Source organism: Eucalyptus grandis, chromosome 2, assembly GCF_016545825.1.
Source record: "Eucalyptus grandis isolate ANBG69807.140 chromosome 2, ASM1654582v1, whole genome shotgun sequence".
Taxonomy (NCBI): domain Eukaryota; kingdom Viridiplantae; phylum Streptophyta; class Magnoliopsida; order Myrtales; family Myrtaceae; genus Eucalyptus; species Eucalyptus grandis.
Window position 1 is genome coordinate 42,006,130 of NC_052613.1, and position 13,567 is coordinate 42,019,696.

At 41.7% G+C, this 13,567-nt stretch overlaps 3 protein-coding genes across 8 annotated transcripts; 2 read left to right on the plus strand and 1 right to left on the minus strand.

Moving 5' to 3' along the window:
- The first annotated feature begins 628 nt into the window (after positions 1–628).
- On the plus strand, positions 629–4,823 carry LOC104432913 (probable serine/threonine-protein kinase PBL28). Of its 6 annotated transcripts, none has more exons than XM_039307304.1 (7): positions 629–1,067; positions 1,212–1,438; positions 1,685–1,883; positions 1,964–2,136; positions 2,212–2,316; positions 3,657–3,779; positions 3,847–4,463. In XM_039307304.1, exons 1-7 carry the CDS (start codon positions 854–856, stop codon positions 4,102–4,104), a joined length of 1,299 nt encoding a protein of 432 aa, XP_039163238.1. In that variant the 5' UTR covers positions 629–853; the 3' UTR covers positions 4,105–4,463. The 6 variants fall into 6 exon arrangements, with proteins under 6 accessions (XP_039163238.1, XP_039163239.1, XP_039163240.1 ...); XM_018868881.2 differs by having other exon boundaries at positions 827–1,067; positions 1,964–2,127; positions 3,868–4,463; XM_018868883.2 differs by having other exon boundaries at positions 827–1,067; positions 1,212–1,399; positions 1,964–2,127.
- On the minus strand, positions 1,459–6,742 carry LOC104432912. The gene is given in 4 exon segments (XM_010045500.3): positions 1,459–1,864; positions 5,076–5,358; positions 5,944–6,085; positions 6,088–6,742. Coding segments are annotated over 3 exon segments (939 nt in total). The 5' UTR covers positions 6,614–6,742; the 3' UTR covers positions 1,459–1,864; positions 5,076–5,087.
- Positions 6,743–7,944: 1,202 nt separating this feature from the next.
- On the plus strand, positions 7,945–11,574 carry LOC104432914 (protein LSM12 homolog). The gene is made up of 5 exons (XM_010045504.3): positions 7,945–8,217; positions 8,408–8,567; positions 8,683–8,763; positions 10,794–10,917; positions 11,006–11,574. The coding sequence occupies exons 1-5, from the start codon at positions 8,058–8,060 to the stop codon at positions 11,048–11,050; spliced, it is 570 nt and encodes a 189-aa protein (XP_010043806.2). The 5' UTR covers positions 7,945–8,057; the 3' UTR covers positions 11,051–11,574.
- The last annotated feature ends 1,993 nt before the right edge of the window (positions 11,575–13,567 follow it).

A 13,567-nucleotide genomic window follows, 5' to 3' on the forward strand; every position in this document is an offset into this window, starting at 1 on the left:
AGATCCACAGCAATCGTTGAGCCAACATCACTGAGAGTAGCTCATTGACCCTTTGTTGGTGAACCCTCTGCCTTGCGGCTGACGCCCCGTGCTTCTTCAATGTCACTGAGAATGTAAATTTTCTCCCCCCACTTCATGCGTTTGTAGAATAATCATCTGGATTTCATACATGTAATCTGATCTGAACCGACTCTTGCAGAACCCTCGTCCTTTCCTTAGCCAAAAAAGCGAAGCGGTCCTCGATTCACTTATCACCACACTAACCACTCATATCAAATTATTACTATAGAGAATACAAAATATCATGAGTCATCTTATGATTTTAAATTAGTTCTTTGGACTATGTCGTTGTGGCCAATATTTGGGTTTTCTATATTTCATTTTAATTATTCTTTGTACCATCTCTACGGTACTTTAGCTCTACAATTCAAACAGATGAAAATGCCCTCTCAACGGCCACATTTTGATCCCCTCTAGAAGAAAACAGACAAGGCGAAATCAAATCGAAAAGGAGGGAGAGATCTCATCTCTTTGCTTGCTTTTAAAACAAAGACCGAACTTGAAATGCTCATGCAGAGCGACCACGCAAATGCCAGCTCCCCTCTTTTCTTTCCCACTATCGACTTTATCTTCTACTTCAAGTACAACCGCTGGTTTTTTAAGGTTGTTGGAGGCTACTATCAGCTGGTATGGTGAATGCATTCTCCCTCCTAAATGATGTAGACCTTCACTTGCGTCGTACGTAGTTCTCTCAGGCGGTAATTCTAACTTAACCCATATTCGTATTCGTATTCCACCCACCCATCAAAAGCAGGACGTTGGAGCTTTTACAGAGATAAACCCCCCTGCACTGATGCTTCAGTTCTCTCTTCATCAGATGCTCTGTTACATCAACCCAATCGCTCTTCCTCAGATCCCCAGTTCCTCTTATAACGAAGCTCTCTCTCTCTCTCTCTCTCTCTCTCTCTCTCTCTCTCTCTCTCTCTCGGAAGCCGTCATGCCGTTCAGTTTGGTCTCGACATGGAACAAGCGACGGAGAAGCAAATCCCTGGAACAGGCGGACCCCTGTAATTGTTTCTTCCCAAGCCTCTTCTTTTAGAAATTTTAGTAGAATCAATTTGATACCTAACATTTATGGCTTCTTGGCGACTTTCGAGGACTACAAAATCTCACGGTACAGTCCATCTTGCTGCTAACTGCTGCGGATGCAGGGACCTATAAGCCGGTGAAGCTCTGGCAGCTCGAATATCAATCTCAACCAACCTCAAAGAGGCGCAATGGCTCGTCCGTATTCACTCTGAAAGAAATGGAAGAGGCGACATCATCTTTTGACGATGCTAACTTGGTAGGGAAAGGAGGGTTTGGAAGAGTTTACAAGGGGATTCTCAGGTCAGGACAGGTACAAGGCAAAGAGCGTAATTTTAGGTTTCTTGCCGAGGCAAGTACAAAAGACAGCAATTCTCATCTCGTGTTATGTGAATTAAGCTATTCAGGATCAATAAAGCAATGGATTACGATTACTTGTAAACAAATAACAAATGAATGCTTCCCTGCACAGGCTCTCGCTCTCGTGCCCTTTTCTAGTTAAAGAGATCTCCTAGAGATCTCCTACAGGACCTATTTGATCCCCTGAATTCTTGTTGAAACATATTATGATTATCTTCTATTTAATTTGGACCTGAAGGTGGTTGCCATCAAGAAAATGGAGCTGCCACCATCTAAAGAAGCTGATGGAGAACGGGAGTTCCGGGTGGAAGTTGATATCTTGAGCCGCCTCGATCACCCCAACCTGGTGTCATTAATCGGCTATTGTGCTGATGGAAAGCAGAGGTTCTTGGTGTATGAATATTTGCCAAATGGGAACCTGCAGGATCACTTAAATGGTTAGCTTCTCGACGCTCAGGATAACATGTATTCCCGGTAAAATGACTTTTGATAAGTAATCACTGTACGCTTGTGCTAGGAATTGGGGATTCAAAGATGGATTGGCCTTCGAGGCTCCAAGTAGCAATAGGAGCAGCAAAGGGGCTGGCCTATCTCCATTCAGGTTCGGCTGTGGGAATCCCGATTGTCCACAGAGATTTCAAATCTACCAACGTACTTCTAACGGCTGATTTTGAGGCAAAGGTAAGCCAGGTAAAAATGTTTCGACCCTTAGTATGGCCAGCTTTAAGGGCATGAGAGAACTTATTCAGAGGCTATTTGAAATAGATATCCGATTTTGGACTCGCCAAGCTGATGCCCAAGGGCCAGGAAATATGTGAGACTGCCAGAATGCTTGGTACGTTCGGCTATTTCGATCCTGAGTATACATCGGTAAGCTATTATTGTCACCCATGGTTTCTTGATACATTTAGTCTCTAAGCCTTTTTTATAGTCTCTAAAGCCTAATCAGTTCAAAAAGTTCAAAGTTCCTCCTAGAGTATTTGAGGTTGCGAACTTCTCTCCAGTTCTATGGCAGAAAGTTACTTTAAAACATCTTGTCCACATAGGCATGTGTTTTGTTTTTTTCCCCTGCTTTTTATAATATAAGATCATATCCACACACAAAGACTCAACCATAAGTACACTGCAGCAGAGACATTTAATTGATCAATTGCTCTACCTTGGCAATAAAAATAGCTCAGGAAGTCTGTTCACGTATTACAATATGTTAAAATGCTCTTCTCCTTCCCAAATTTTCCCACAAAATAAGTTCAACAACAACCCCCCAAGTCTCCCAAAAAAAATATATATATATATATATATCAAATAAATAAAATGAAAATTAGGTTACAGCCAGGCTAATGATTGATATGAAACTACTGAATTGTCTCATCACACTAGAAATAAGATACATTAGGGAACCTTCATTTTTTTGCAAGGGAAACAACAAAAAAATCTCTAGCATGGTTTTGTTTTGAGATATATTACAAAAGAGGGAGATGTGAAATAGATGGTTCTCTAGACTTGGTTTATTTAAAGCTATACAAAGAAAAGAAAAGAATCTAACTGCAAACTTCATCACCTTGTGGTTTCAAAAGTTGCATTGAGCCCAACTCAGTTTTGGACCATATAGACTCCCTTAAAGTTTCTGTTCAAATGAAAAGACAGGGACACTAAACATTCTTCACTTCCATTTTTCTCCAATATAGACTTCTTCTATCAAAATGAATTCAATCATCCAGGAAGAGATTGATTGTTCAGGGTCTGTGCTTTGAAATAATAAAACTTGTTTTGATTCTGTAGCTTGCTTTTCGTCCCATCCAAGGGGACTTCTTTTCCTATCTCTAGAAATATCTTATGTGTTTATAAGTGGCCATTTTCAGTTTCTTTCCAGGGTTTTCCTGATGGGTTTGTGATAGAAGTTTTAGGGGTTTAATTTGCTCCATTTTTACAAACTAAAAAATTTCAAAAAACAACAAATCCACTCTCACATAGAAATCAAACTAAGTTACCCAGTTGTTACCATGCTTTATTGAATTTTTTTATGGTTCTAAGATCGCAAAACCAGGCATGCCAAAGCTGACAGTTAGCATGAGTGTCTACCAAATCCAAAACAGGGCAATTTCGTAAACCACAATTTAGCAAATTGAATTTGGACCAAATCACAGGTAGATTCAGCATAATTCGCCTTCTTTTTGTTCCAGTTGGCTTAAAGTGGCTTTTGGCAATAGACAGGAAAACTCACACTGCAAAGTGACGTGTACGCTTTTGGTGTGGTGCTCCTCGAACTCTTGACCGGACGTAGAGCATTGGACTTAAATCAGGGTCCAACTGATCAGAATCTAGTACTTCAGGTAGATTAATTTCAACTTGGAACTCAATATTTCCCAGGCAATCTACAAAAGCTATAAGACACAACAGAAAATCTACTTTGAGTTGCAGGTAAGGAATTTACTGAACAGCCGGAAAAAATTGCGGAAGATTATGGATCCAGACCTCACTCAAAATTCATACACACTGGAGTCCGTAGCCATGTATGCTAACCTAGCATCACGCTGTGTCCGACCTGAAAGTAGTGAGAGGCCATCCATGGGGGAATGTGTAAAGGAACTTCACCTAATATCCTTCATTAACTCGAAAGGTTTGGGCACAGCTGTGAACAAACGTGAATTGATCTAAGATATGAGATCTCTCCCGACAAAAAAATGATATGATAATGTCTACAAAGGAACATGACCTCTTTTGCTACAAGAACACTTTTTGGGCCTCCATGAGCCTAAGATTCTTGAAGGAGTGTTTAGTTATCCTCTGTGAAGAGAGAGCACAAGCTGCGTGCTATGCACAACATAATCGAAAGAAAGTTTAAGAAAGATTTTGGGCTACATTGTAATGAATCTAGGAAGCGTTTGAATTATTAAGTCTAGGCTAGGTATAAGATGCCTGTATTTATTTCTTTCACCCTACTGCCAGCTTCAAGTTGAACTATCTGTACAGTGGCAAGTTTATTTGGAATGCATATAACCATTATTTTCTTCACAGAGTTTTCTTTCAAATGTGCAGAGATTTGTCCCAATCAGATACTGCCAGATTGAATTGCTTTATGCAACCTCATCTTTATCACTATTGTGTACAACCCATATCATATCTTAAAAGATATGCATGGTGAATCCAATTCAAGAAGATATATCATGATAACTCACAATGAAGGCAGAAATCATGAGAGCAACAAGATCAAAAGTAAACAAGGAATGAAGCTTCCTTCTTCATAAAATCATAGTACATTTCATCCCCAATCAAAGTTGATAGCGGCAAAGATGAAATGGAGATCTCTAGAGACTTGAAGTTGTTATTAAATTGCACTAAAAGAGAATTAAGAAATAAATTAGATTCTTGTTTGAGTCAAAGGCTCAGCTATGTGAATAATTATACAGCAGACACCACTATGAACCATCTGAATATAAAAGGGAGTGGGAAAATGTAACAGGACATCTATAGAAACTTGGAGGAGAGAATTTCAAAGAGGGAAGACCAAGATTATCATTCAAGTCAGACACTGTACAAAGATAATTGATTCACATGTTACAGACGGGAAAAATTGAGTAACAGTGATTTTCCTTGGCAACTAGGAAAATGATATGGTATGACATTACCTCAACATGCATTCAAGAGGTCTGTTCTTGGTCAGGGCCCGACTCATCTGATTCTGAAGGACTATGTAGTACTGGAAGTTTCTTGCACATCAAGTGCTTGCGTCTTTGAAGTGTCAACAGGACCAGAACATTGTCTGTCTTAACGATTCTGTAACCTGCTTTTGTATACATGTTGAATGGAGCAAGATCAATCATTCTGCAGTGCAAATACACCTCTCCTGAGGAACACATTTGGGAAATAAGTTCCTCACTAGCCTTCAATAGATGCCAGCCGATACCTCTCCTGAAAGTTAAAAGCATCTCCACTTAATATATTCACCACGAGGCATGGTTGATACACCAGTTAAGTTTCAGCTATTTAGGAAGTTGATACTTTGCTAACACAATTTACATGACTTTTGAGCTATCTAGGAAGTCGAAATTATTTTATCAGTAAAATCAAAGCTACTGACAGACTTTCACACTAGATTATCCACTTTCAACCCATTAAACGGGATAAGAACCAGGTTACAAGAATACAATCTGAACCTTAGTCCAAAGTATGCTTAAATCAAGAGGGAAAGCCCTTGATCAACATCAATCAGGTTAATTGCATTCTAAAACAAAAAGGCCTGTGCAAATGAACCATCTCATTCTCAGTTTATGCGACAAATGGAACAGATGACATTCAACAGAGCTGCAACAGAGCTGGTACAAACATGCAATTTGGTTTCTTGATTTCCAAAAACTCAACGTTCAGTGCTCACCAACAACCAACGCACAAGTAAGTGACCATATCTAGCACCAACAGCCAAGAAAAGCAATAAATAGGTCCCCTTTTTTTCTGTTCAACGGCATTGCAAGGCAATTAGTAGGGCTCCAGTATTACCTCCTGAGCTGCTCTTTGACGGTCATGTTGCAGATATATGGAGAGTTTCGTGGAGGCGTCGGCGTCGGCGGCGAAGCGTTGGTGCCTCTCTTGTCGAAGCACACCTCCACGGTTCCGGCCAACTCCTCCTCGCCCTCCCCGCGCCCTTATAAAACCCAACGAGCGTCGCGGCGTGCGGCATCACGCCCCGCCGCTCGATCAAGTACTGCTTCACCAGGAACCGCAGCAGCGACACGTACCCGCCGGGCAGCAGCATCGACTCCGCGAACGACTCGGCGAGCAGCCCCACGGTCTCGTCCATCTCCTCGGCCCTCATGACCCGGACCCGCAGCGACCCGGATCGCAGCTCCCGGTCGTACGCGAAGCCCTCGAGGGACCGGAGCCTGTCGAACTCCTCGTCGGTCAAGAACCTCCCGGTCCGGTACGGGTCGTCGAGGAACGGAGCGGAGGGGGTCGTCCCGGTCGACGCGGTGGCCGGAGGGGAGGGCTGAGGGGACGAGAACGAGGCCGCGAAGGCGGAGCGGTCGGATTTTCGGAAACCGAGAGGTGGGTGTCGGAGACCGGGGGGCGCGGAGGACGGGAAATGGAGAAAGTGGAGAGCTTTGCGGTGGTGGAGGTGGTGGTGGTGGTGGGGGTCTAAGGAGAGAGAGAAGGAAAGCGTGGCAGCCATGGGAGGAGAGAGCGAGGTCGGGTTCGAGGATTAGCTTACGACGGACACTGCGCTGAGAAAAAAACTCTTGACTTACGGTGGATTTTTCCATCGCCGTTTTATCTCATTTTTGGAAATGTTGACGATGCTCTGCGAAGGTTTTTTGCCTTTTGATGTCCAATGCTTTCATTTATTTCCTGTGTTTCATAGGGCGATGTTTCGGACAAAAGTCAAGTCATAACGCCGTCTCGTAGACATGTTATAGATCCACATAAAAGCATCAAATAAAGTATTCGTCGAGAGATCTAAGATGAATTTGCTAAGCGCCCTAGTGCACATAATTACACCGATTTGGGCCGGTGATTTTTACTCGAGGAAAGATGCCGCACATATCACTCCTTTCATAAGAAACACATTGGTCGGTTCAATTGCGCAACGCTCCTCACCAAAAAAAGTGCATATGCTATTGAGCGAGCTAATGGTAACAAAACTCCACGTCTATGTATTAAATCAACAATAGTGATATAAATGATGTGTAAAAAATTTAGGACAACTGGGTGCATATGTCGAGTAGTGAAATCCTTAAAAGCTTTAAAGCACCTCGAAAGGAAAATAGATCCTTAAGTGGTAGCATGTGAAAAATAAGGAACACAAAGATTTGTAGAAAAAGTACACTTAAACTTAGATGCAGACATGGTCCAAAAAGTCATTGATTCTTCACCCTAAACAATCCTCAGTGGTGGTACCTACAAATCGCAACAACAATTTCCTCTTGTGGAAATTCAACCCATAAGTGTTGTTAGTAATAGCAACATTAAAGGAAATATTCCAATTCTAATTTCTAATTATGAGTTCCTATAGGTCTTTTTCTCAACACAATCTTTTAGGCTCAAATTAAGAAAGTGAACTTATCATGAATTCTCTTCTTTTGATGTAAATCGATTTTTCCATTCAACTTACAATGAAAACTTACTATCATTCAATTAGGCATCAAGACGAAACAAAAGAACAAGCTGCAAAGCATGAGAACAAATCGACTTTCAATCGATAAAGCCGCAACAGTTTCGGCTTTCAGTCCATCATCTCGATTACTTATGCTTCGTTACTTCCCTTAAGAACAATCAAGTATCTTGAACTTTCATTCATCGCTCGCTAATGCAATCGAAGTCCATATTCCTTTTGTTAATTCGAATGCTCTTCCCTCGAATTAAGGAGGATTTGGCAGACGATGAAGGAGACAACATACGACGATGATACGCGCTCGTATTGTACGGTCCGAAGGCAACATCTTGGAAGACAGAAAAACAGGCCGGTCTTAAGTCAACGAGGCTCAGATTAGGCCCAACAATCCTCTCGGATCCGGACCCAAATCCGCCCGCATTTTCGCTTCGTCCGCAGCTAGCCAGCCACCGCGCAGCACGCCGGGAAAGGAGAGACGACACCAGCGCCATCGCAGATCGTCGCTATGGCCACGGACTCCGCCGCCGCCGCCGCCGCCGCCGCCGCCGCCGCCGTCTCGGACGACTTCGCCATCGGATGCTTCCTCTCCATCCAGACCACCTTCGGTGACGAGTTCGAGGCCCAGGTCGTCGCCTTCGACGCCCCCTCCAACATCCTCGTCCTCCATATCCTTTTTCCCCATCTCGACCGTCTCGACTCGTTCGGCGTTCCCGATCGACTCCGCGCCTCGAGTTTCGTGTGCTTTCCCTGAGGGTTTTTTTTTTTTTTTTTTGTCTTTTATGTTCGTGCTTCGGTCGTCATTTTCTGGTTCGAATTCCTTGACCGCGGTCGCGTTCGCGGGTTCCCGATTGCCACAGGAGGGTTCCAAGGCTGGGTCTCGGCGGAACTTGCGGCTGCTCAAGGCGGATTACATCAAGCATTTCACCTTCCTGCGCCACGGCGAAGACCCGCTCGATCTCAGCAAGTGTTACATTGATCTCGACACCGTGCGAGCTCGAGAGCAATCGGCATTGAGGTTTGGCGTCGGTGATCTGCGCCGTTTCCGTTGCTGTTTCCGAATTTTTTTTCCTTTTTTCGTGATTCTGTTTTCCACACAAGGTTTGGAGTTTCCATGGTTTTTGGTTCTGCAGGCAGGCCGAAGCGGGGGCCGAGAGGATAGGAGTGGGTGTCACCAGCGAGGCTCAAAGCATCTTCGATGCACTGTCTAAAACGTAAAGTGTCTCACGCTTCTTCCCCTTTAGTACTTGCGTATTCTGACAATTTTTGCTACATGGTTACTTGGGTTTTTTCATAGCATCTAGTAGAATATGCTCTCCAGTTTTAGATAGTGACTTTTTCCATGCTTGTACATGCTGCAGTATTCAGATCAGGATGTGTTGACTCTTTTTGGTATGGTTTGGAATAGGATGTGCTTGAGGTAGTGAGATGATTTGGGGTTTGCTTCTTAAGAAAAGAGAGTTCACTTTCCATTTACTTGCCTATGTTTTGTGATTTTAGGTGCGAAATTCTTATGGTAGGATGTGAAATTGTTATTCGTGGAAGTTAAAAGATCTTGAAAAGGCATATGAGGTGACACAGAAAGTAACTCTGATGAAGAAGTTTGTTCTCCTCATTAAGATGTTGGGACAATGCTTTGGGTTTATCATATTAAATGGTGTGTCTAAGAGTGGTTGGTTACGGCTGTATCATGGAAACATTGGTGGTAAATTGTCCAGACTAACTACTGTCACCTGTCAGATTGATGATTTTGGCGCATAGAAGTGTATCATGTTAGAGTGAGGATTTTGGACTAATTCAGTTCTAGCTCTTCTTTGAATCTCGAGGCAAGGAACAAAGTCAATGATGAATGGGTGAGGGAACCTGGGACTTCAATATGTTGTGATTGATGGTCTAAAAATAAGAAGTTCAATTAACTATCAAATCACAGAAGGGGAGAAGAGATAGAGAATATGGAGAGAAGGTTGTTGTGTGGCACATTGCTGTTGATTGCTAGTTAAATTATTAAATTTGGTTTATGAGTGTTTAGCTAACTCACACCCTTATCTGATAGTTGTGGATGTTGAACCCATCAGAGGGTTCTTCATAAGCATTTGGAGTAAGATTGTATCGAAGCTCTTGGATATAATTAGAGTTAAGTCTGCTTTGGCCTGGTTAGCCTGTTAAAATTTACAAGTACATGTTGCTGACATAATTTCTATAGCTCATTACATGTAGAATGGTAAACGTCATTGTAGTTGAAAATGCACAAAGCGCACACCTAGGCACAAAGTGAAGGCAAGGCAAGGCGATGGCTTTTCACCTCTGCGATGTCTAGGCGAGGCATATTCAACAAGGGGCATGCCTTCCTTACCTAAGCCATCAGGCACACAGGGCACAAGGCACTCACCTGATGCGAACTGCGGGTTATGGAAACCTTTAGGAGTCTTTCTTTTGAATGATTTTTTTTATCCATTATTTCAGAAAGATGGATGAAAGATAGGACCCAGAAAAAAGTAAATTTCTAGAATCATAATTCTTAGATCTAGAAGAAATCGGTGTTTCGCTTTGTTTTCTTCTAAGCTAAATGACTTTATGTTTGGGTTATCTTGCACTCCATCCTTATGGCCAAGTGCACGCTTTTCTTGCATGCTCTCTATTTACACTTTTGGACTAGTTTAAATTTAAAATGTAAATTTGATTCTCGTTTAAGATGATTAATGCTAAAAAGATTTGCTTAATTGCGCCTTCCTTTGCTTGGGCGTGCTATTTTTTACTTTGCCTCTCACCTTAGTCATTTCAGGGCCCTAGTGCCTTAATGTGCCATTTGCCTTTGACTACGCTGTCAATGTTTCACTCATGAAGAGGTAGACCTCTTATCCATCTATATGGACTTCATGGCTTTGTAGCCTATGTTTGAGTTAGAGATAGGAAAAGGAAGCGAAAGCAAGAACAAATTTTAATGCATTTCCACTATTTCCTTTATTATGCTAAGAGAAATAAGTGCATGTGGAGAGAAAAATGCCATCATATTTTGTGAATCCTATAGATTTAGTGTCAGTTGGTCTTTTCTTGGTCTCACTTTTTGTATCCAAACAAAAGTAAGTATACCCTGTCAATACTCTGCCTATTTTCCCCATAAAATGCTGATTAGGAAGCCTCGAGTTGGTTGAGACTTTTCAATGTGTAGGCTATGTGGAAATGGAACTTGCCAATTTGCTTTACAGTAGAAGCAATTTATTAACTTTAAGTTCCTCACATACAGGCTGCCAGTGCGCTGGGATAAGAGTATCATAGTTGTGTTGAATGAAGTGCGTGTCAGCAGCCCATATGTTCCTGAATCTGTTAGTGGAGGAACTTCCATTGCCAACGAACGGGTTAAGAAAGTGGTGAGGAAAAAAATGCGACTACTTTAGTCATCTGCTTTTATTACTTGACTAATAAAGTGATTAACGGACTGTCCATGTTTATTCTTAGTTGGAATTGGAGAGGAAGAAATTGCAAGTGCGTCCGACACAGTGAGCTTCTCTGCATACTCAAATTCATGGGTTTCTACCAACTCTAGGCGGATTTGCCATCCACTGGCAAGGGAAATCTGAGGGCTGCAACAAGGAGCAATGTCTTCTTTCACCTATCAATGTCAGGTTTAGTTGATCTGCATCAAATAATCTCTTGTTCACTGTGAGATGGGTGTGCAGATGGAGAAGACTCGAGACAGTTCCGTTGAGCTTTGATGATGATTAAAGACATCTGTCTGCTGTATGCCTCTTGTATTTTGACTTGGAGAGTTTGTGTAACGGTATCTGCTACGATGTTGTGTGACTCGTGATGGTAGAGATGTGCTGAAGAAATTGACGACATGTTAGAAGCTTACACAGGTGAGCCGCAGTTGTTCTGTTGCCTTCTTTGTTGTGGAATCAGATCAACCTGTGGTGCAGATACAACATCGAAGCTTTATATTATACCTGTCTATCTGGTATTGTGTGTTGTCTGTAGAAGATTTACTATGTTATTCCGTGGTATGCTATGCTCATATCTTCATGCCTCATGTTCTCGTAGACCATAAGACCAAGTGGAAGCTCCAATTGCTTCTGTGATGCTGTTATGTTTGGGCCATTTGCAGAGAACTAGGCTTTTCTTGTTTCGGATGAATGGCTGGTTTTATTGTTAAGGCAAGGTGACAGGGCTCCTTACTTGGTCAGGAGGCGAACTATTACGGATTCTTATCAATTCAGAAGGCAGAAGAAATGTGGTGGAAAAACAAAGAGAATATGATGTATGATGGGCAAATACTATGGCGTATGCAGTGAGTAAAGTTACTGTTTGTGCTTTTAGGAGAGCAGACCGTGGAGCACTGGCGGTGCCCTCGATCGTTGAGCAAATCTTTGATATAGCTCTGACGGTCAATAGTCGCCCGATTGATCTATTGCTCACAGGTTCTTTGGGTGATGAGAGGCCCATTGAAAGGCCAACTCTTTGAAGAGACTGTGGAATCTGTAATGGTTCTGATCTCTCCATGTGGGGAAGTTTCTTGCCAGGACTCGAATGTTATGAGATGGATCGATCGTGACGATTTCGCGTGGACTCGAGTTTTGAATTTCCCACCAATACGAGCGATGGTTTCCTGGAATATCTTTTTTTCTCATGGCACGAAAAAAAATGTGCTGCACCTGGTTTAAGAGGTATTGAACATCGCAGGGGAATCAATGGTCTATGTTGACCATCATATGTGATTTGCAAGAAAACTGTGCATTGCTCTCAATTGATCAAATGTCTCGTATCCTGAAACCAGCGTTTATGTGCAGTTATCACAATATTCGAATGTTACAAACTCGTTTGAGCACTCCAGCGACAAAAGTTTCTCATCCTGGCGATTCTCCTATTTTCCTAAATTAAATACTAGAATTAATTTAGATTTATAAGGTTGTATCTCGAAATCTGCCTGGAAGCAATAGCTGAATTACCTAATTATTTCCTTGTTTGTAAAAAGCCGTACTAACTACCATATCCTCTTTTTATAGGATTCTTACCATTGTGTCCTTGTTTGCAGAGATCGAGTAGACTTTAAATGGATATGGTCATGAGTTCATGATTGGCGTTGAAATAAAAGGCTTGATGTTGCGGTTTCTTTAGCCAAGAAAATTACTCGATGTTTCAAGTGAGATGATAAGAGATGACTGATTGTCACATTAACGATTTTGAACAGGAGCTATATTAAAATTTCGTGCAAAAGTTTAAGATTAAAGTAGTGAAATTGAAAATTTTAGATTTAAATTAACATTCGTATAATAAATTTAAGATTCATTAGGTAATTTTTTCCGAATCATGTGAAGATTGATGAATAAACTAAGTATACTATATTGCCGAGTGGACATGATCATGAGGTATTTGGTGGATGGAGCCCATATTAGAAATTCTCACTTCAGAAATGTGGAAAACCCAAACTGCAACTATAGTCCTAGAAGACAAATTCGGATGTCGATATCATTCGGATAAAATGAGGCAATCCTTTTGTAACAGGATACAAGAAGTTCGTCCCAGGAAAACGAACTCGCCATCCAATCGAGAAAAAGCAGCCTGACTGTCCTTTTCATTCCTTGCATGGTCGAATAACTTTCATTCACGCAATATAATACCTTTTTTTTCCGTAGAATTCCAAATTAAAGTTGGACCATTTGAGATTTCTGGATGCACAGAGACATTTAGTGAAACAGAAACTAGATTTTCGCTGCATATTTTGTTGCTGATGCCCCTAAACTTAGGCGAAACTTAAGGTAATCGAGGGTTGTAACAGAGGACTCGTGAAGTGAGTGCATCCTGCAACTATTTTATTCAACGCAACTTTTTATGAGGACCTGAAAAAGGGAGAAAGAGATCTGTACCGGTCACAAGTTGTTCTCCTTGAAATAGGAGGCCAGACACGTCTGAAAGAAAAGCAGGACCTATCTTTTTGTCTATTCATGCTGGGGAGAATTTCATATTTTTTTTTTTTAATTTTCAACCTAATCTATAATCACGAATTACGAATAAGGATGTCTT

Coding starts and splice junctions, on each gene's coding strand:
- LOC104432914 (XM_010045504.3), top strand. CDS start 8,058: ATGGCCACGGACTCCGCCGCCGCCGCCGCCGCCGCCGCCGCCGCCGCC. Junction 8,568..8,682: donor CGAGAGCAATCGGCATTGAG/GTTTGGCGTCGG, acceptor TTGGTTCTGCAG/GCAGGCCGAAGCGGGGGCCG. Junction 8,764..10,793: donor TTCGATGCACTGTCTAAAAC/GTAAAGTGTCTC, acceptor CCTCACATACAG/GCTGCCAGTGCGCTGGGATA.
- LOC104432913 (XM_039307304.1), top strand. CDS start 854: ATGCTTCAGTTCTCTCTTCATCAGATGCTCTGTTACATCAACCCAATC. Junction 1,068..1,211: donor CCTGGAACAGGCGGACCCCT/GTAATTGTTTCT, acceptor CTGCGGATGCAG/GGACCTATAAGCCGGTGAAG. Junction 1,439..1,684: donor ATTTTAGGTTTCTTGCCGAG/GCAAGTACAAAA, acceptor TTGGACCTGAAG/GTGGTTGCCATCAAGAAAAT.